This window comes from Archocentrus centrarchus, chromosome 19 (assembly GCF_007364275.1).
Source record: "Archocentrus centrarchus isolate MPI-CPG fArcCen1 chromosome 19, fArcCen1, whole genome shotgun sequence".
NCBI classification, from domain to species: domain Eukaryota; kingdom Metazoa; phylum Chordata; class Actinopteri; order Cichliformes; family Cichlidae; genus Archocentrus; species Archocentrus centrarchus.
Window position 1 is genome coordinate 4,815,127 of NC_044364.1, and position 22,578 is coordinate 4,837,704.

Sequence of the window (22,578 nt, forward strand, 5' to 3'; positions counted from 1 at the left end):
TCATCAGAGGGTAAACACGAGGCTCTGTGGAGATGTCTGAGTGATCTGACATTTGTTATCAGGACAACTTCACATGCATCCACCCAGGTGAGCTTCACGCAGACTTGGAAAAAGCTAAAATAAGAACTACTCATCCTTGGTGCTCTTAAATCGGGGGCACGTTTGCAAGTGAACCCCGATATGAGAAGTCGCTGCCACATTACTGGTTTTAGCCATGGTGGAAATGTGGTGCGACTCTCCAGATGACCTGTCCTGATTCAAATAAGTTGAAACCCCCCAGGATAAAGCCTGCTGACTTTGGTGACATCATTAGGACAATATTTCAGTTTATCCAGAACTTAGCTTTATGACCAAACACCATCAAAATTAATGACGGTCTCAACAAAAATCTGTTAGGTTTGTGGACCACGTTCTGAAGCCTCGAGCCGGGCATTTTGGCCTCCGTCATTTTTCTCATTTTTCAGGCCCAAAGGGCTTTGGTTTAAAAAAGAAATGCTTGCATGCAAATTCTCGCATTGGCTGACAAAGATGACAAAGAGTTTATTGCATGAAAATGATCACAACAAATATCAAGTTGATTTTCTTAAACAGAGAAAGTCTTCTTCATATTAATCTTATTGTAACATAAATGGCTGCAAGAGCACCCGTGAGGGAGTCCTCCTTGAAAGGTGCCAAAAGGCTAAAACAACTATTTATGCCTGCTTCTAGACAACCTCCATATTTTACTTCAGTTTTTGTAACTAGAGTCCTGATCATATATCTGATCAACACAGTGGTGCAGCTTTTACCACTGTTACCTTTATAGCAAGAAGGTCCTTGGTTTGAAACTGGCTGGGGCCATTCTGTGTGGAGCTGTGGAGCGACGCCCTCCCACAGTCACAGATGTGTATGGGGTTCGATTATTGGAGGTGTGAACTGCTGTCTGTTCCTCTGTGCTAGCTCTGCAATAGCCCGGTGACCTGTCCAAGGCTCCCGCCTTAATCAGGTGTTAGCAAAAAGCTAATATCTACCGATATGCTGTCTCCGGCTGATATATCGGTCAGGCTCTAATTACAGTCTTTGCTATCAGGTGGCTGATGTGCCGTTGTATGGTTTATACTGTGAGTTATCTGGTTAACTAAAAGTTAAATTATATTAAATCTTATAAAGAATAAAAACAATTCATTTTTGGGCTACAGCTCCATAAGTCTTCATTCAATCTGAACTGTCTCATGAAACCAGAAATCTAGAGACTTGATTAGTCAGAAATTCTTTGTCTTAACCAAAAGAGATCTAATGTTGCAGCTGCTTTTAACATTAAAGTGCGTGGCCCCTGGATATTGTATGCCCTGTAACCTCATTGAAAATATTACCCACTTCATCCACCGTACATATTTTTGACATATTAATCTGATGGGGTGCTCGAGCATATTTGCATTTGAGACCCTAAACTGTACAGCAAGGGGAGTTTATGTTGTGATTAAAGCTCAGATGTTTGCCTCCACGCAGGCATAAAAGTAGACGTAAGAGGGGGTGCAGCCGTTAGCGGCCGGGTTGGGTGTCAGCTTCTCTTGCGGTGGTGAAAGAGCTGTGATGAGAGAGGGGGAGATTTAACTGTTAGGTTTAGTTTACTTGCAGCCTCCAAATTATTTTTGAAAAAGAAGCTGCGTGAGGGAGACAAACGGAGCCCCAGAGGCCTCATAAAAATGTCTCACCCACAAAGCAAACACAAAAAGACAGGTCTGCAGACGGCGTGCAGGAAAGCGATCCAACAGAAATAAAAGATAATAAGTAAGGAAATAAATTTTAAATTGTTTTAGTTGGTGGGATTCTTGAAAAGAAAAGAGATGGAGGTATAGGGTGGCATGAAGAGATTTAAAGTACAAGGCAACAACAATATATATATTTATAGAGAAGGAATACATATAGACCGTGAGCTGTGAGACAACTCGATGGGTTTGCAGACACTCCCTAAAAAAAGAAACATCTGATGTCACCAAACTGCCAAACAAAACCTATTGTTAAAGCAGAATCTGCTGCGTGTGTCCGTGCTCGTTCTGTCCCGGGCATGCCATCATGTCCGTCCATAGAAATACAATGCATAGTAAACACTCAGTCTACAACCAACATATCCTGTGTGGTTAGGGTAATGCATAGCTCCACTGGCCTTAAGGCAAGAGGGAAAAAAAAAGAATAATGAAAGACTTCTGCAAGTGGAAATCACAGGAAGGCGGTTTTAAGATTTCGCCTCTGAACTGTAAGCAACATCCAGCGTCCAGTACAGTCGGTTCATGTTGGACGAGTGACCTCGTTCCTCTTTGATCCAAAGTAAGGGCTTTGAACCGGGTCCACTGGGACAGTAGCCACAGGGCTCCAAACCTAATGGGCTTCCAGCTGTTTGGGTTACACAAAAGCACAGTACACTGGCAGAGTGTAGGACTGTAAGGCTGCTTTTTTCCAAGGTTTGTACTGTAGTCGCTGACTTAAAAAGAAAACGTGAAAAAACAGAAGATTTGGCTCAAGCTGTTAATACATCACAAGGTTTTGGCCTCTGCAGGAGTTTAATTGCTGTTAGTTTGGAAGATTTTTTTTGCATCTGAAATAGCAGCCGATGATGTCGTGCACTCTTGTTTTGAATCAGCGTTTTCATCTTCATCTTGCCCTCGGATGTGTTTGACAGACGTGCAGTAACTGGTGAGACACTTCACAGCGGGATTTATTGGTCTGCAGTCACGGCGACTTTCAGTTCTCAGCGCTATGATTCACTCTGCTGTGGTGTGGAAGTGCAGCCTGAGCAAGACTGATGTGAAACAGCTTTTTGGGATCAGACTCACTGGCCAGCTGCCTGTCACCCCTTTGGGCTCTGCGCAATGATGACATCATCCTACAATGACTTCCAAGACTAGCAGTCAGTGAGAAGTCAGTGGGGGTGCAAAGTTGTAAATGATGAAGTCAGAGCGAGGATTCCCCAGCAACGGGTTTAGAAAAGCTTTCTTTATTTCTGCTTCCATACAATTTTAGATCCTTTTTTTTTTTTTGTAAAATGCTTAAAGCTGCTCAAAGGAATGTTTTGTTATCGCTCATTGATTAGCACTGCTTTCACATCTAAGGACTACAAAGGGGCAATACAAAAAAGACTAAAAGTGAAACTAAAACAGCAGCGCAGATTATTCTCTCACTGTCACTTTGGAGCCTCTGCCTTTCAAAGGGTTCAACATATCTGAGCCAAGGAGCCCACTGACTCACAGTCCACTCAGAAACAGAAATAAATCCACAGAGAGCTCCACTCTGCAATTCCCTTTAACTTACAGAGATTCACTCAGTTTGTTTTGGTTTTTCGGGCCGCTCACCACTCTCATCAGCACTGTGTCCAGTCACACCAAGCATCTGTTTTTCAGCAAATAAATGTTCTAAACACCAAGCGGCAGCCATTAAAAAAAACGAAAGAAAAAAGACAAGTAGGCGCGACTACCTGATAAGGACAGTAGCACCGATGAGCAGCCACTTTGTAGGTACGCTTTGCTGGGTTGGACCCAGAACTCCTTTAATTCTTCATGGCACAGATTCACTACGGTGCTGGAAATACTTCTCAGAGATTTTGGTTCATATTGAAGTGGCAGCATCAGATTTGTGGGCTGCTCAGCTATAATGTGAATCTCCTGTTCGACCACATCCCAAAGGTGCTCTATTGGATTGAGATCCGGTGACTGTGAGGGCCATTTGAGTGCAGTGGACACCCTGTAATGTTAAAAAAAAACAGTTTCAGATGATTTGAGCTTTGTGACATGGTGTGTTATCCTGCTGGAAGGAGCCATCAGAAGATGGGCACTCTTGGATGCACAGGGATGGACGTGATCAGCAACAATACTCAGGTAGAGGCTGTGGTGTTTAAATAATGCTTAATTGGTACTAAAGGACCCAAAGAAAATATCACCACCAGTCTAAACAATTTATGCAAGGCAGGATGGATCCATGCTTTCATGTTATGTTCCATCCATCCATCCATCCACCTTCTTCAGCTTATTCAGTTCAGGCAACATTTTTCCAATCTTCTATTGTCCAATTTTGGTGAGCTTGTGTGAATTGTGGCCTCTGTTTCCAGCCGCCACCAGCCTGCCTGGCACTAACAGCCACGTTCAGACTCACTTTCTTCCCCATTCTGATGCTCACGCAGAGCATCTTGTGAGTTTCTGCCATGTGATTTGCTGATTAGATATTTGCATTAATGAGCAGTTGAACAGGTATTCCTAACAAAATGATCATTGAGTGCAGCTACCACAGGTGTAGATATTTACTGCGTCAAGAAAATAAAGGTAAGCTAAGAGAAGCATAAAGTAGAAAAATGATCGGTATCACAAGTTGAAATTACAGATCGGCACAAATCTAAAACCGAGACCCGATTCCTGCTCAAACCTGTGCCTTTCAGATTTAACCTGTGTGTTACAGACCATGCAAAAAATCTGTACTTCAATTTGGTGTGTAAATTTGTAGTATTGTAGTAATAATCAGCACTAATTAGACAATGTGTGTTTCTAGTTTACACCCATATGGTTTTTGAATGTAGCTTGCTCACCAAGCTTGCTAGTGTTAGCTAATGACTTATTTCACTATTTTTCAAAAAATATGGTAACTTCTGGTTTCAAAAAAGCAACATGGCAGCAGCCAAAATGCTAACATTGAGGCTTCAAAATGGTGGCTGCATCCATCCAGACTATTACTGTACTCTACTTTTCACAAAGCATTACGGACAGCACCACAAAATGACAAAATCACTCACTATAAACTCTACTGTAAAGTGTGTAGTGACTGATTTTGGGAACAGCAGCACTGAATTGGTTGCCTTACTTACAAAGCTTGATAGCCAGACCTAGCATTGGCTAATCATTCCCACTGTACCTTAATGTGGTTACTTCAGGTTTAAAATAAATGAACATAAATAACCTTGAAAATCTCAAGGCTGTGCAGCTGTAGTCCATAAACCAACATGTGAGGTTATGGCTGCTATGTCCATTTTTTATATACAGTCTATAGCTACACCTCAATTGACACTTATTTGGCATGTGGTGTCTGTGGAGTTGATATTAATCATTCAGAGACAAATTACAATATTTTTCTAATGTGGCATGAAATGAACCTACAAGATAATCATATAGCTGAAATGTTACTGTAGAAAACTACCCTTAGATTTACTTTTTTCTCCAGGAAATAAACCATTCTACTGTTTTGCAAATCTACTATAAATGAAAGCCATAAATATTGTTTTTTATCACATGTTCAGAAAGCTTGATAATGTATTTCCTCAGGAAATTTAGTGGAAATGATTCAGAGGCCTCAAATGTAAGAGCTAATTATGCTCTGCCTCATAATTTGGACTCTAACACATTCAAATGTAATCCGCCATTGATTTAACCACCAAAAAGCACTACCACAGTCCCAGTGTATACTTTGTCAAATCCCAGGTGAGCTTTTCTGAATGAAATATAGGCAAACATTTACAAAATGGGTAAAAATCGCTTTGAACTCACAGCCCCTGGAGCAAAATCAGCCCAACAGTCACAAAGTTTAGAGGAAAAAAAAAAAAAAAAGCCACGTCCACTCAGGGCTCAGATAAACACATGAACGCCTCTGCCTCTGCGGTGCCAGCTTTCTTAAACAGGCTGCACAAAAACAGCTTTACTCTTGTTTTGAATTAGAAGGTCTAAAGAACAGTTTGTAAAAAAAAAAAGTACGCTGAGGCACGCAGGAAATGAAAAATCCCAGCAACAAATTCAGGAGTCTTCACTCAGCCCTGTGGCTCCTTCCATGTGTCTGATCCCGAGCGGGAAGCCCGCATCCTTCAGGCATCCTTCAGGCATCATTTAGGCATTTTAAAATGCTCTGTATGCTACAAAGGCTCACTGAGCAGGAGTTATACGATCTTTCTTTGCCATTCGTGTGACTCATACACTTGCCCAGTCTTTTATAACACACTTTTGTGAGGCTTCACATAAGTGAATCTGAAGCGGCATATTTATTTTCCTTTTCTTTACAGTTTATGGAGCTGTTTCCCCCCTGCTAATAAAAAAAAAAAAAAAAAAAAACTGCCTTACCTAAGCAGTTTTAAAGGGATGTAAAATGATGACAACATAACCAAACTGAGAAGTGTGACAGTTTGCTAACACGTGTGGCATGTGGCGCTTTGCTTTTGAGGTTTTGACAGAGGCATCCTGTGTTAACTGTAAGTTGTGTAAGTTGTGTTTCCCAAATTAGCTGCATCAGATGTCTCTCTTGAGGACATCTGAGAAGTGGGTTATTTACAGACCTTCATTTATCACTTGTATAAACTAATGACAGCGAGACACTTGGGTGATAATAGTATGTATAAAAACCGCCGTGGTCTACAGGACGATGCTTAAAAATGCTGTCCAGAAACTGTGACAGAAGACAGGAAGGAAATAAGTGGCTGAAAGACGGGAAATCCCTGCCGCAAAATTAGTAACTGAAACACAGGGATAACCTTCATGATGTCATTGCTGAGCTTTTGTTTTGATTGTTATGATTACCTGTTGACACTTGTGTCACTGTATGTTTGATCTGCTGCCTTTGGCCTACACTCATAAGTTTAATAATGACCATATATATGTGTGTCCTTGTTTTGGTACAATATTACCACACAAAATACTATGCATAAGTACTATGTATCAATTTTTTTCCTTACCCCTTACATGATGCAGTCTTTTAGAGCAACATATTGCTTCCATCCAGACAACTTTTTCAGGGAAGCAGTTGCTTGTTTCTGCAACACAATGCCAACCACATTCAGTGTGGCTCCAGCTAAACAGGCCCAACTGCACAACTTGATTTATTTTATTTACGGCATGATGCACTTTTGTGCACTTTGAAGTTAAATGGTAAAAACATGACATCATTCTTTCATTTAAGTTATACATTTAAACTCTTCCTACTGTCTGCAGTATGCAGCTGTAGCCACTTTCCGTTATGCTCACAAATGGAGACACACAGCCACACAAACACACACTGCTCACATTTCTAATCACTGGTCGTAATCTAAACTCTGGTGTGCGCTACCTCACGCAATTAGGTCAGCACCATTTCCTCCAGTGTGAGCTGCACATTTCCTGACCTGCACTTTCAGGGAAATGACTCAGGCTAATTTACTACATTTTCCTGCTGTTTCAGGAGAATAAAAATAAATGAGCAAATGCAAAAGTAAGATCATATGTGGAAGAAGGCAACAGGTTTTTGTCTGTAGTTCAACATAAAGTAAGTTGCTTTGTGTAGCTATGCTTTTTCCACAGTCTGCAACACCACGGCTGCTAACACTTTTTAACAAGATTTTCTTCTAACACATTAGTCAGGTCGTGGTATCATTACGTTACTGGGGCTTAGATTGCCTCTTATTTTCTAATCTTTGGATCTTTCTGATATTTTTGCTGGCACAAAACAAATCATCCAGTCACATGGCAGAAACTCAGTGCATTTGGGCAAGTAGACACGGTCAGGATGACTGGGCATGAGAGTGGGAAAGAAAGGTGATTTAAATGGTCTGAGTATTTCAGAAATTTCTCATTTACTGGGATCATCCATGGAGTTTACAGAGAATGGTCCAAAAAAGAGGAAAAGTCCAGTTCCCTGGTTGAAAAAGCCTTGTTGATGCCAGAGGTCAGAGGTCAGAGGAGAATGGCCGGACTGCTACAAGCTGATAGGAACGTAAAAGCAGCTCAAATAACCACTTGTTACAACCAAGGTGTGCAGAAAAGCATCTCTGAATGCACAGCAGGTCAGATGATGGGGTCAGAATTTGGCATAAACATGAAAGCATGGATCCATCCTGCCTTGTAACAACAGTTCAGGCTGGTGGTGTAACGGTGTGGGGATACTTTTAGGCCCACTTTGGGCCTCTTAGCACCAACTGAGCACTGTTCAAATGCCACAGTCTACCTGAGCATCACCTCGGACTGTGCCTGTCCCTCCATGACACTGTACACTGTACACATTTTCTGATCATTTCAATGTCAGTATGGACCGAAATCTCTGAGGAATGTTTCCAGCATCCTTTTTGAAGCTTTACCGTGAAGAGTTTAGGTCTGGAGGCAAAAGGGAGTCAAATCCATTATTAGAAAGGTGCAACTAATGAAGTGCATGTTTCACCTTGCAGCATCATAGGAATGTCTGACTGGAAGCTGCAGTGCATTTGAACTGATGTGTATGAAGACAGCACCACCTGCTGGCAAAATGGTGTGGTTCCATATCAAGAAAAGGTATGTAATCAGAAGTAATGCGTGTGTGTTATGTACCATAATACATGGTACATAAGGTCACTGTTGACTGTGTGTGTGAGGGGGATAGATCAGTGTGTGGAAATGGGTCAGACTGGAAAGGATCTGAGTCAGAGTTAAAGGTCAAATTCCTGTTTCATGTCATCAGTGCCTGTTTTAAACAATAAACTATTTTTTTTTGTCTTTTTCAACATGCATTTAATTTGTTTTCAGAGCAGATTTTTGGATATTTTGTTTCCAATCAATAATTTAGCTTTTTTTTAATCACCATAAACAAAAAATGACTAAAAGATTGCTCATGAGATCGAGAGACTTTTGAAGTCTAGTGGAGGAGTGGGGGAAACGACATCTTCCTTTGGTGTTTTTCAGATATAAAGCAAGAACAGCCTCATTAGTTATTGGTGCTTGTTACTGTGCATTCATTTACATAAGAAGTATGAGTAAAGTTAGTTTACTCCGGCTGCAGGAAAGTAAGGACGTAAGTAAAATTTATTTATATAGCACTTATCACAGATAAAAATCACAAAGTGCTTCACAACAAAAAACAAAAATAAAAGTACAACAATATAAAACAATAGAATACAATATAACATGTTAATTAAAAGCTTGTCTGTATAAAAATGTCTTCAGCTGCTTTTTAAAAGAGTATATGGAGTCTGTACAGCGTGAAGACAGTGGAAGAGAATTCCACAACTTTGGTGCCACAGCCCCAAAAGCCCAATCCCCACGAGTTTTGAAACGAGTGCGAGGGACCAACAGTAACCTTTGACCTGATGATCTAAGAGCTCAGGATGAAGAATATGGTTTCAACAGGTCAGAGACATACTAGGGGGGCTTGGCCATGTAAGGCCCTAAAGGTTAAAACTAAAATTTTAAAATGAAATCTAAAATTTACTGGCAACCAATGAAAAGAGGCCAAAACTGGAGTGATATGAGATCTTCTATTGGTGCCAGTTAAAAGTCTTGCTGCAGCATTCTGCACAGTTTGAAGACGATCCAAAGCTGATTTGTTAAAACAAGTAAAAAGACCATTACAGTAATCCAGGCGGGAAGAGATAAAAGCATGAATAATCATCTCAAGGGAAAGACTCTCACTTCGCTGTCATGTTGGGAGCAGTTTGTTTGTTCCAGGTTTAAATTGACTGGAAAAAGCAAACACAGGGTATCGAGCTGGGCTGTGGCTCAGTGGGGTAAATAACCAAAATATGGACAACTCCACTGCAAGCACCAACAGCTGGTTCTTATCAGTTATTTGGACCTCCATTACCTGAAATCCTCAAACCCTCAATGTGCAGTTTTTCTTTGAAAGAGGATAACTCCTGGATACGCATGCTGTCACAGCAGTTGCCTGGGAACAAATGACAACAAAGGCCATGTTCACCCGAGTGAGTCCAGGCTGACACACACACACAGCTCTTTGCAGCGTCAGTCACTCACTGGAGGTCTTACTCTGATTTCTGTTTTCATGTTTGAAAGTGTTAGCTGCATTTTCATGGAACAAATCAAGTGATAAAGTTACTCAGATTTTATCTAAGGAGAAAGGTAAAACTCGACTCTGTCTACAGCTACTGCTGCTGCCTGGGTAACGTGATCTCACAGGCTGTGTTAGTTTAAAAAAAAGGTTAACTACAGGCTCCATCGCTGTCCTGGATCTCCCTGCAGCAGCATGGCTAAAGGAACGAATGCCAACAGAGTGTCCAAAAGTAAGAAAATCACCTTGAAAATGGCCCAGAACCACGTGGAGCTGACACTGGGAGGCAAACGGCGACTGGACCTCAGTTTCATGGGGATCGCAGCTGTTCCAAAGTGCGTCCAGAAGCTTTTTGACATGGATGAGGTGGACCTGAGCAGGAACATGATCAGAAAAATTCCAGATTTTATTGCTCAGTTCATCAAAACGTCTGTTTTGGATTTGCACAGCAACTATGTGAGTATGGCAGAGAGCCAAGCAGATAACGCTTAATGTTTACTTGCAATTAGGGCCCCAAGATTATCTATTGATGCTAATGTTACTTTAGGATCCCAGCAGCTTCTGTTAATCACACTTTTGATGGTGAACAAAGTACTAATAAACAAACTGGGAATCATTAAATGATCACAAACAGGAGGGAACACTGACCTGTTGGCAGCTCACTTTGCCCATTTAGAAACTGAGCTTATGTGTATGTCCATGTTATGGTGTTCTGCTTCTAGCTGGAGGAGCTCCCCGTGGCTATCGGCTACCTGCAGAACCTTAGGGTTTTAAACCTGTGCAACAACCGTCTGACGAGCCTTCCGAGTGAGCTCGGCCTTCTGAAAAAACTCTACACCCTCAACCTGGGTCTCAACCGGCTGGATGCTCTTCCCGCCTCCATTGTTGCACTGAAGGAGCTCCGCCACATTGGCCTCTCTGATAACAGGTTCACCCATGTCCCTGGCTGCCTCTTGAAGCTGAACAAACTGGAGAGTGTAAACATGGACAGGAATCCCATGTTTACTAAGAAGATGACCAATCAGGAACCAGTCGATACTTCAGTGAGCTTTTATCTAGTCAAAGAAAGCTTTCTGTGCACAGAGTGTCTGAATAGGTGCCAAACTGAGAGAAAGAAGCTGAGAGAGGAATAAATACCAAAGTGTGTCCTTGACTACTGATACATAAAAGCATATTATTTCTTATATTGTGTGTTACTCTGATCTGCGTTCTACATAGTGTAACACTGTTAAAGTAGCTTAAATAAATATCCAACAGTAACAGAAACCACTATAATTTTACCTTGTTTGTATCTAAAGAGTGAGAAGCTGATCATCTTCTATGCATGGTAATCACATAAAAATAAAAATACTGTAGTATGTGTTTTTACAGCCTCTTGAGCCTAGAGGGCAGCAGAGACCACTCTTATTGCTGAGCACTTCAATCTAACATGCACATTTATTGTCACCGCTCTGATCGTGTTGTTTGTGAACGCAGTGCGACAGATGGACAGCAGACTAAGTTAGAAGCTTCTTTTGCGTCGCACTAAAGAGAATTAATTTTTATTTTAGTTCCATCGGTTACTAATGTTGTTTTATAGCTGCAGGAAGTGACTGCAATTAAATGTTTGCTAGGCAGTTTATTTTATTAAGACAATGGTTGATAATACATACAAGCAGATTCCAAAACAGCTGGGACACGGCCATAAAATGTAAATAAAGGCAGAACGCAATGATTTGCAAATCTCATTATTTCATTCAATATTAATAACGGTAGGAAATACAGAGATGAGACAGCTGAGAGCCGAATGAATGATTAAACCAGTGTATGAGGAGGTATCGTTATGGTTCTTGTGCTCTGCAGTCGTTCTCTTCAATATGTATCTGTCCTCCGAGTTTGAAGTCAGTGGGTCGCACGGATACTGAGATACTATCAATAGAGACTGTCTCCAAATTGTGGAACAAATTCAGAAAACATGAAATTGTGAAGATTCTGAACATCTCATTATCTACGGTTCATAAGATTATCAAACAATCACAAAGGAAGGGGCCAAAACTTAAAAACATGCATGATTCTGTCATGGAAATCACTGCAAACATAGTTCTCTGTGCCACCTGCAAATGCAGGTTAAAGCTCCCTCATGAAACAAAGAATCCATTTATGAACATGATCCAGAAGTGCCACCGTCTGCTCTGTCCAAAGTGGAAACCTGTTCTGTGGTCAGATTAAGCAAAACCTGAAATTATTTTTGAAAACATGGACACCACATCCTGTGGACTAAGGAGGGGAGGGACCATCCAGTTTGTTACCAGCACTCAGTTCAAATCCTGCATCTCTGATGGTACGGGGGTGCATTAGCGCCTGTGGCACCTTGCAGATCTGCAAGGCCACATCAATGCAGGTTTTACAGCAACATTATGCTCCCATCCAGACATGGTGCAGGGAGCTTACTGCCATCTAGATAGTAATGCATGTACAATGATGACTCCAGTACCTTCTTTGAGATCTCAAGTGCAATCAACACAATCCAGCCTACTACTACTAAGAGAGAAGCTACAGTAAATGTCAGTAAACACATCCACCGTCTCATGGATTACTGGCTACCTGACAGACAAGCTGCAGTTGCTCTCTCTCATAAGGTTATGTGTAGCATAGGAGCTCCTCAGGGGACTATGCTGTCTCTCTACCCACTCAGAGTTTCAGTACATCTACAGAAATAATCTCAAATTCTGCTGTGGTTGGATGGATTAGTGACGGGGAGGAGGAGGAGGAGGAGTGCAGGACACTGGTGGATGATTTTGTGGAGCAGTCAGGAGGAATCATCTGCGTCTGAATGTGAATAGAAGAGATGGTGATCGACTTCAGGTGGAAGAGGACGGCTACAAGTTGATGTGGTGGAGGAGTACAAGTGCCCGGGCGCCTATACTGACCAACACAGAAGCTGGATACAACAAGGGGGTGAGCAGGTTTTATTTCCAGAGGAAGCTGAGACGTTTCAATGCGTGCAGCAAAATGTCAGAGGTTTCCTATCACTCTGCGGTGGCGAGAGCTCAGTGTAGTTTGCTGTGGTCGGCCGGGGGAGCAGGATCGGAGCTGGTGACACCAACGGGAAGGCTGGCGCTGTAACTGGCTGCAAACTGGACACTTCTGAAGCTGTGGTGGAGACGAGGTCACTGAGCAAACTGTTCATCATGAATAATCCTGAACACCTTCTGCACCACTTACTGGACTGATTCAGCTCCACTGCCATGAGAATAAATATAGGAATTTTGTTCACACCTCACACAATCATGTGTGTCCAACAGAGCGGCATCTGCCAGATAATAACATGTTGTTACATATTATTATATGTATGATATTATTATTTGTATTACTATTCTGCCTACTCTGATTATTTCATCATCATTTCAACTGCTATAATAAAATAATTTCCCAATCATAACCTGATAATGAAATAACCTGTTTCTTATTTCATTATCATACCACAACCATACCCATATCTGCCCCCCCCCCCCCCCCCCCCCCCACACACACACACACAAATAGTGTGTCTGTAATAGTATGTAGTAATAACCTTTAGGTTTAACATCCATTTCAAAAACTTGGCAAAAATGTCCAAAAGTAACCTAAAGTAAAAGCTATGATTGTATTTACTTTATGGATTTACCCATATGTGTGTTTTTTCCATCACTTTAGTGTGATCTTTATTTAACTTGCTGGAGGCTGGTCACAGTCCAAAAGTCTCGTGTTCTTCAGTCAGTCCTCCCGGACACACGGACACGTCGGTCCTATTGAAAATCAATTCACACCCATCTCGATGTCCCGTCGTTCTTTTTTTTTTTTTTCCCTCATCCATTTCAGCAGACTCCCAACCCCCCACTCTTTGTCAATCAGCTGAACCCACGGGCGGCTGAATAAAAGAAACAGAACTGCTGCACAGGCAAAGCAATGTGATCGCAAATGCAATCTAATTAATTTGGACTGCACAGTCCATCTCCTTTATCTGCTGAGATAGAGAGGCTTTGGACATTGTCACGTCATGAAAAATGAAACCAAACCAGTATTTTACAGCCTATTAACTAAAGGCTGTTCGACAGTCTCCATTTTTACAGGTGCCAGTTGAAAACATCCACAAAACACACATTATTCCAGAAATATTTTCTGACCTTTCAGCATTACTGATATAGACCGTTAGCTGCAACACCATGATCACATCTGGCTGCTAACTAGAGTAGACGGCATGTGGGGGTTTTAACAGAGCTTTCTTGGTTTGCTCACTCACTATTTCAACATACTATCAATACTTCATTGATAATACTGATAAAATCACTTTGCTGTTGATTTCAGTGTGTATGAAAAGTGTACTTCAAGATTGTTGGTAGAATGGACACCGCTTTTTGCACTCCTTTATTCAGCAGTATTCGTTGTTTAGCTCATTAGCTAAATCCTACTTCTGTAAAATGTCAGGTAGAATATGTGTGTTGAAGCTAAAGTCATGTGTTAGGACTGTGCTGCAGAGTAAGGTTTTTGTTCTGCAGATGATGAGCTAAAAACTGGGAGATATCACACGGTGCATGGAGGTTGTTGCAGGTTTCAGGCTGCTGCCTTGCTCAGTGTGGACTACTGTGCCTATGACAGAATGATGATGGTGTTACTGCTTTATGCACCTACAGTGTGAAACCCTTTCCACTGTCTAAGTCTTGGAGACACCCCAGGACCACCTCGGGGAGACAGGCTTTCTTTCAGAAGACGCACTGACCTGTCACAGCATGGAAAGTAAAGGCAGAATTCATAATGGCTCAGTTCCATTAAGAGCCCCAGAAAGCCATACGAGTGAAGCAGCATGAACAAAAACAGGACACACCCCCCTCAAGGGGAATGGAGCCATTATTAATACTTCTGTGCTACAGCGACAAGTCATAATGTCTGTCATGAAAAAGGTTTACTGGCTGTCATGGAGGGATTGTCAGCTGATTCGGTTCACCTGGGCCTGCAGGGCTTTAAAACCTGGTACATGTGCTTATTGTCTCTGACCCCCCAACCGTGCCTTCAGCACACGTGCTGCTTGCATTGCTGAGTTTAAGGATTTTTTACACAACATTGGGTCTTTTTTTTTTTTTTTGAAGCCATTTATCACCATTTAGAACTGTTGCTATTTTTATTTAGGCTGTGAAAAATACACCACATGTTATAGCACATATCTCAGCAGGTGTGTGGAAAATCTTGAACCTTGAATAAAGCTAGTGCTTTCTCCACTTCATATTGAGTTAAAAGTGCTTTCTTATATAGAGAAATGAGGGCGTGGAGGTATGCAGATTACAGGTAGCGAGCACAGGAGTGCTGATTTAGAAAGCATGATTTATCTTCCTGATGCTGACATTAAAGTCAGTTTGTTTAGTTTGTGGAGTCGAAAATGCTCACATGCAACAACTCTAATGTGGCAAAAGGGCCGAGTAAGAAAATTCAGATAAAGAGAAGGAAACACAGTCAGACAGGCAGAAGGCCGTCATCCATACTGCATACACCGCAGTCTGCTCCACTCACAGCCATTAGTGGATGAAGTCATGGTCCTGTGCTAATTGTCAGTGACAGAGGAGTGAGGGAGGGTAATGGGGGCAGAGTGGGGTTAGACAGCGATAAAGACAGTGGCAGACAGACGGGCAGACCTCAAAGGAAAACACCTGTGTGTTGTGGTGGTCTTCGGTCCATATTTACTTTCCTGTTTCCCAATTAAACATGTGACACGATCATTTTCTTATTTCAGAGGCAAATTACAGAACATTTGTTAGGAATGTGTCCCAGCTGCTTTTCCCTTATAAGGTTTAAAAAGAACTTCAACGAAGAAATGCAGAAACTAATACAATTCATGTTGCTGCAGGCAACAGGAATTGAGGCAATATCCCCTTTAGATACCTAGCAGCCTTTTTGATAACCCTCGTGGGCGTGGCGTCATTTAGCCCATGAGAAAGCTTTGCCTTCAGGCCTCTTTTAGACAAAGGGTTTCTAACACATGGTTAAATATTTATTTGGACCCAGTCCTAAGCCAAGTATGCTTTTGGCCAGAACTAACCAAATACTGACTGAAAATCCTGAAAGCAAGCCAATGAAGTCTACACATGTAATGTCACCGCTTCACATTTTATACAAGCTTCAGTGTCTTGTGTTAAAGTCTTACATCTGAATCATTCGGGAATTAGAGTTAACTCAAATGTGTCACTGCGATCACAGTTATGTAGTTTCAACAGATTAGGTCCATCCATCCATCCATCCATCCATCCATCCTTATCTAATTCAGGCTCGTGATTGGACTGGAGCCTATCCCAGCTGTCATAGGGTGAAAGGTGTGGTACACTGCTTCTTTTCATTGTATTAAGACACTGTAAACCTTCATAGGATTTATATTCTGCGTTAAACACATTGAGTTTAAGTATAATGAAATGTGGTATATACCCTGGACAGACAACCACACACACACTCACATTCACACCTATGTCAAATTTACCAGTTAAACTAACATGCATGTCTTTCTAATGCAGCACTCTAGTATTAGAAGGCTGTGGACAGTGCTGCTTCATAAGAATGTTTCTGAACACCTAAGCGCTTGCTAACCTAATACCACACTGCAGTTTAAAAATAATCTTGTATTATTGTGAAAATGAGTTGTGGATTACTTGTTGAGACTCTGCCCAACTCTGTTTAGATCAGCTGGTTTTTGTGGTGTCCCGAGGTGCAGGAAACTTTGCTTGTGGAGCTGATAACCAGCTTCGTGTGACTACTTATCCTGATTGCCAGGGTCATGGTAAATAAATCAGATAACAGAAGGATACCCTGGGTATGATGAACTTCATCTATAGTACAGGGCCCAGCAAACATATGTTTTGTCAACAGGGAAGCTGCAGAGTCCTCTCTAGTGGACAAACCAATACCAATACTCCTAACATGGTTGAAGGGTGTTTCTCCTGTCTCTACGTTACTTTTTCATTTATCGGCCATTCTAAATAATGATACTGACATATCAGCCCCACTGACATATCGGCTCTTCTAACGTTTTTAACATTGTTTCATCGATTGTCGGTGTAGGTTCTCAGTGATCCAGGTCATAATAGTTTCTGGACCTTGGACTGGCAACGCAGTGTATGCTATCCAGTGCAGTAAAGAGTGCTCGGGCCTCTACATTGGAGAAACAAAACAGCCTCTTCACAAACAAATGGCACAACATAGAAGAGCCTCCTCGACAGGACAAGACTCAGCTGTACGTCTGCATCTAAAGGTCAAAGAGCACTCTTTTGAGGATGCCAACGTTCATGACAGATGGTTTGAAAGAGGAGTGAAAGAAGCCATCTATGTCCACTGTGAACAGCCATCATTGAACAGAGGAGGTGGATTACGTCACCAACTTTCCCCCACTGACAGTGCTGTCCTGAGCTCCCTCCCCAGGCGTCTCAACCCCCATTCACACCTTTGTTCTGGTGACCTCAATAGGTCACATGATACAATGGAGAAAAGTCCCAAATTGGTTTCACCTGAAACCACTGATCGTTATGACCCATGCCTCCTTTCACACCTTGGCGCATGTGATTATGCACATGAACAATAGAGGGTCACTACCACCTCCAGGGGACTACGCCTACTGGGGTTTAAATACCTGGGTCTCTCCACCTTTTGGTTTGAGAACTGAAGAAGCCTTTCGGATGTGAGCTGAAACGTCTTCAAGAAACAAAAAGAAGTCCAGTCGCCCTTTTTCAAGCTCCAGAGGCTGTTTCATTGGTTGTTTCTCTTAAGTCATATTTTTGGGGATGTGATATCGAGTATTGTTATTGTTTGGCTGACTGACATGTACTGATGTAGTCTATAACAGATGTTGTGCAAACCACAGCTGCAACATCTTAATACTATCACACTGCTAAAGCTAAAGGTGACAAAATACATGAAGGATAATTGTCAGGACTTGGATAAATGAAATGCTATTCAGACTAAGAGCTTCAGATTAAGGCTGCTTTCACTGTGTGAATGCAAAAATCAATCATACTATATCTATGTCCATAAAAATCTATGACAGTTAATAAAAAAACTACGTTTTGGCCAACCCTTGTTTTGTTTATAAGAAAAGCTTTTTATATAATGCTGTCAATGCTGGTGAACTGACGCTCATCACAGTCAGTCTATGGCAATCAATAAGTAATGCTAAGTCAACAATCACACCTTCAGCAGCCACCCTGTGGGTCTGTTTTAGCGCAGCCCACCAGCGCCAATATGAAATTTTAATCATCTTCGGTATCAATATTTTAAAAGACTTTTTAAACACTGTGGATTCTGAATACTTATTATTCTGACCATCATCCCCAGTGACATTATTTGACCTTAAAGGTGACGGAGGAGAGATAAACACAATTATAGACTTAGAAAATGGAAGGGGGAGTGTTGGGTGTCACTCGTTCTCAAAGTAACAGTCCTGTTCATCCAATTACTGAATTGGTGGAAACTTCCAGCAGGAGCAATCAATACAAACAACATGAAATGTTTGCTCCACTCAGGATTTAAATCACTGCCCACTGCAGGTCATCCTAGCTACACAAGACATGTATTTCTAGTCTGAATGCTAGAATAGCATTTTTGTATTAGCTCTGAAGCTCTTTTTTAAGTCATCCATCCATCCATCCATCCATCCTCCTGCTTTTCCAGTCTAGGGTTAAGGGGGAACTGGTGTCCTGTTATAGGGATCCAGATGTGGGGTACAGCCATCATTGGGATGATAGTTTTATTCTTTACAAATTTCAAAAATTCATTAAAAAAAAAAAATTATAGAGCATTACGTAAAGAGTATTTGCGCCAACTTTTTAAAGACTTCAAATATAAATGCCCAAGGAGCAGCAAATTGGGCAAAAAGTTGACGGACAACAAATGGCTCGGTGTCGGATAAGCTTCGCTGACTGTCATCTATCGTCGACAGCAGAGCTAAAAATTTGCAGGCACTATTTTTTTTCCATAAAGATTACGACAGCAACAGCAATAACATCAATGACAGGACTTTTTTTTGGTTTATCTTATGTAGTGCAAAAAAATCCAAACAGGTATACAAGTGTAAGGTATATACACTCACTGGACACTTTATTACGTACACCTTTCTAGCACCAGGTTCAGAAGTGCTTTAATTCTCTAATGAGGTATTAGTAATATTCCTCAGAGAATTTGGTCCACATTGACATGATACCGTACCATCACACAGTTGCTGCAGATTTGTCAGCTACAAATAATGATGCAAATCTCCCATTCTGCCATATCCTGAAGGTGCTTTGTTGGGTTGAGATCTAGTTACTGTGGAGTCCACCCATCCATCCATACCATGAACTCACTCTCATGTTCAAGAAATACGTCAGAGATGATTTGAACTTTGTGACACTGGAACTAGCCATCAGAAGTTGGGTACACTGTGGTCATGAAGGTATGGGCATGGTCAGCAACAATCCTTAGGTATGCTGTGAGGTTTAATTGATGCTCAGAGATCCTAAGAGGCTCAGAGTGTGCCAAGAAAATATCCCGCACTCCACAACCACTTCAGCAGATCGTATCGACCGTGTCTATATGCCTGACTGCATTTACTTGCTGCCATGTGATTGGATGATTAGATATTTGTCTTAATGGCAAATGACACTGGAACTAGCCATCAGCAGTTGGGCACACTGTGGTCATGAAGACATGGACATGGTCAGCAACAATCCTCAGGTAGGCTGTGGTGGATTAAACAATGCTTGATTGTTACTAAGGGGTGCAAAGTGAGCCAAGAAAATATCCCCCACACCATTAAACCATCACCACCAACATGAACTTCTGTTACAAGGAAGGATGGATTTCATTTAATTACACCAAATTCTGACCCTACCATCCGAATGTTGCAGCAGAAATCGAGACTCATACCAGGCAACGCTCTTCTAAATTTCTATTGACGTTTATGAGTTGTTAGGTCCCATGGGTCTGGGGGACATGGGAGTAACAAATAATTGAGGACAAAAATCATTTTAAAAAAAAGGAAAGTAAACAACCAGGATTGAAAGAAAGGACCACAAAGTTAATGCTAACATGTAAATGTTTCCAAAGTACTAACTAGAACTCAAAACGATCTCCAACCTGAAGAAGCGACCCTTCCTGTGAGGGGGAAAGAAAGATGTATACCCACAAACCAGAGCACATCTACTGTCAACCAACAGAAACAAAATTCACCCACCACAACCAGAGTAACACAACGTCGTGCGCCTCACTTTCACACATCCACACAGCCCAAAGCACTGCTTCAACTGGCCCACAAAACCCAGCCCATCTGCACATCTCCTCCTCTTTATACACGGTGCCCTTAATAGGGAATGGGAACACCCATTGTTGGAAAAAAGGATGACAGCTCCTGCAGAGGGGAGAGAGAACAGAACACCCCCACACATACACAATATAAAACTCAGCGCAAGAGCTGTAACACCACCACCCATAAGAACGAACCCATTATCGAGTTTTAGGAGACCATCAGGTAAATATGCTCTAGAGAGGGCATCAGCCATAACACTATGACTTTGCAGCCTGTTTTCATTGGTGATCACACAGAGTTGGTAAGGCAGGCTGGCTGCCTCTGTTTCTGTCTAGTTGCTGGACAGAAAGTCCCAGAAGTCAATCTGAGACTTCCAGAGAAACACAACACATTTTAGACACAAATAACTGAGCTATGTTTAGTTAACCCTGTTACAAATGTTACAGGGCAGGACTGATAACTTTATCATGCACACATGAAATACAGTCATCGCGGGGAAACAAGAACTCCACAGGAAAATCCCCCTTTGACAGTCAGGTGAATGATGTTCTTCTCACAAACATAATCCAAATGAAAGCTTTCCAAATAGTCCTAGTCAGTTTGTCCTCTCCCTGTGCCAGACAAATGATGACTGAGTGGTTTGTGTTTATTCTGATGGCCGCTACCTTGTGTGTTACAGGGTTGTATTTGTATACATAGCCAAAAGCCTGTGTGTGAGACACTGGAAAATGTACAAAAAGGAAAGAATCAAGAAGGAATAAGCAGAGGTAGAGGAGAAAAAGTGTCACCCTGCTTTAATACATACCGTCTCCCTCCCTCATCGAGCTGGAAAGAACAACCTCAGGCTCTACAGCACACATCAGAGTTCTGGTGACTGTGAGGTGGACACAGAGCACAGGGCTGTGGTTACGGCTAAACAAAGACAGAAAACGATGTTTGTGGGCCGCTCTGTCGGTTTGCCACTGCTCTCACTGTGTCCAGTCTCCAAGTCTATCCTGCCTCCTCCTCCTCTTTTATCCAGCATTCCAAACTGTGATAACACAACAGCATGAGGCTGATCTGGGGTGATAAATATAGAGGGAACAACGCTCAGAGCCACACCCTGCATGGTGTGGCCACATCGCTTTTACCCAGCTTCAGTCTTAAAGTGAACACTGGCACTGAAGCCTTTTTTTTTTTTTTTTTATTGCTGCCTCATTTTGGGTTCTTGGTGCACGTGTGTGTGTGTGTGTGTGTGTGTGTGTGTGTGTGTGTGTGTGTGTGTGTGTGTGTGTGTGTGTGTGGCTCCTTCCTCTGCTTCATTTTAGCCTGTGTGACCCCATCTCTGTTTCTCTCAGCCTCATTTTGGCTCCATTTAGGTTTGCTCTCTGCGTGTGTGCACATTAGATCTGTCTCTGCATTTGCTGCTTCATTTTAGCTGCTTGTTATCTTGCGTGTGTGGGCGAACACACACACACACACACACGCACGCACGCACACACCCGACCCCCTCTGTGTTTCCCTCTTTGCTCTGTAATAAGAGCAGCTGTGGTTGTCGTGAGGCCAGCTCTGATTCAATTGCAGTGCAGGACTTAAGGCTATTATCCTCTGTATGCTGGAGGAGGAGGAGAGCAGCACAGCTGCTACAGCAACGACAGGTTTGATGCCGCCTTCCAGAGATGACTGAGAGCGGGATATTTCAGACATCACACAGGGGCCTGCAGAGAAACTGCCCTCTAACACAGAATATCACTGTTAGACCAAATGCTGTATCCACACAGCTTGGATACACTCAGGCAAATTTAGATACATTTAGTCCTAAATTTGTCATTGAAGTATAACTGAAACCATTATTCAACAGTTTTTATATAAATCTCAGATAAAACTAATTATAAAGTATGTTTTGAAAATTATGTATTTATTTTTTAGTGCTGTTCAATAAAGCGTTTTACTGATGTGTCCATCAGCAAATGCTGATGGGCTCTTCTTTAAAGGCAGACAGTAATTTTAAGTGCATGTTTAGTATTTTTAATACATGTATGCTATACAACAAATAAAGATAAATAAAATGAAATGTTAAATCCAAAGAAATAAAAGTTGCAGAGCAAAACAGAGAATTAAAGCTAACACAGCTGGCATTAATGATTTTTCTTAAATATTTTAAATCTACTATTAGGTTTAAAAATAGTAAAAAGTTGAAGTTATATAGTTAATGTACCGCTTTTTAAAACATTCTTCATGCAATGTTTATGTGACTCAAACAAAATTCTGTTGCGGCTCCAAATGTTTTGGTTAAGTTAACACCGAACACGACACACAGTGCACACAATGCGGACAAATTAATATTGCATTCAAAGAGGGATGATGGAATGAACGGGATATATATGATAATCCAAAGAATTGGATTTTTAAATACATTTTTCAAAAAAAACATACAGATGTTAATCACTGTATGTGTCACAATATTTATGCAAGGTTTTGCTCAAAATGGCTCACCTGTTAAAGAGCAGAGTATATACAGAAATATATATACATACATACCCTATGAGCAATATAGTAAGATTAGGCTGCGCTATTTTTATAACTATTATCAAAGC

At 41.6% G+C, this 22,578-nt stretch overlaps 1 protein-coding gene across 1 annotated transcript; it reads left to right on the plus strand.

Moving 5' to 3' along the window:
* The first annotated feature begins 9,623 nt into the window (after nt 1-9,623).
* lrrc18b (leucine rich repeat containing 18b) lies at nt 9,624-10,999 on the plus strand. Its single transcript, XM_030755706.1, has 2 exons — nt 9,624-10,185; nt 10,452-10,999. The coding sequence occupies exons 1-2, from the start codon at nt 9,925-9,927 to the stop codon at nt 10,860-10,862; spliced, it is 672 nt and encodes a 223-aa protein (XP_030611566.1). The 5' UTR covers nt 9,624-9,924; the 3' UTR covers nt 10,863-10,999.
* Nucleotides 11,000-22,578: the final 11,579 nt, after the last annotated feature.

Excerpts from the sequence above, each read along its gene's own strand:
- lrrc18b (XM_030755706.1), top strand. The coding sequence starts at position 9,925 with ATGGCTAAAGGAACGAATGCCAACAGAGTGTCCAAAAGTAAGAAAATC. Across the intron at positions 10,186-10,451 it reads TGGATTTGCACAGCAACTAT|CTGGAGGAGCTCCCCGTGGC; the intron begins GTGAGTATGGCA and ends TTCTGCTTCTAG.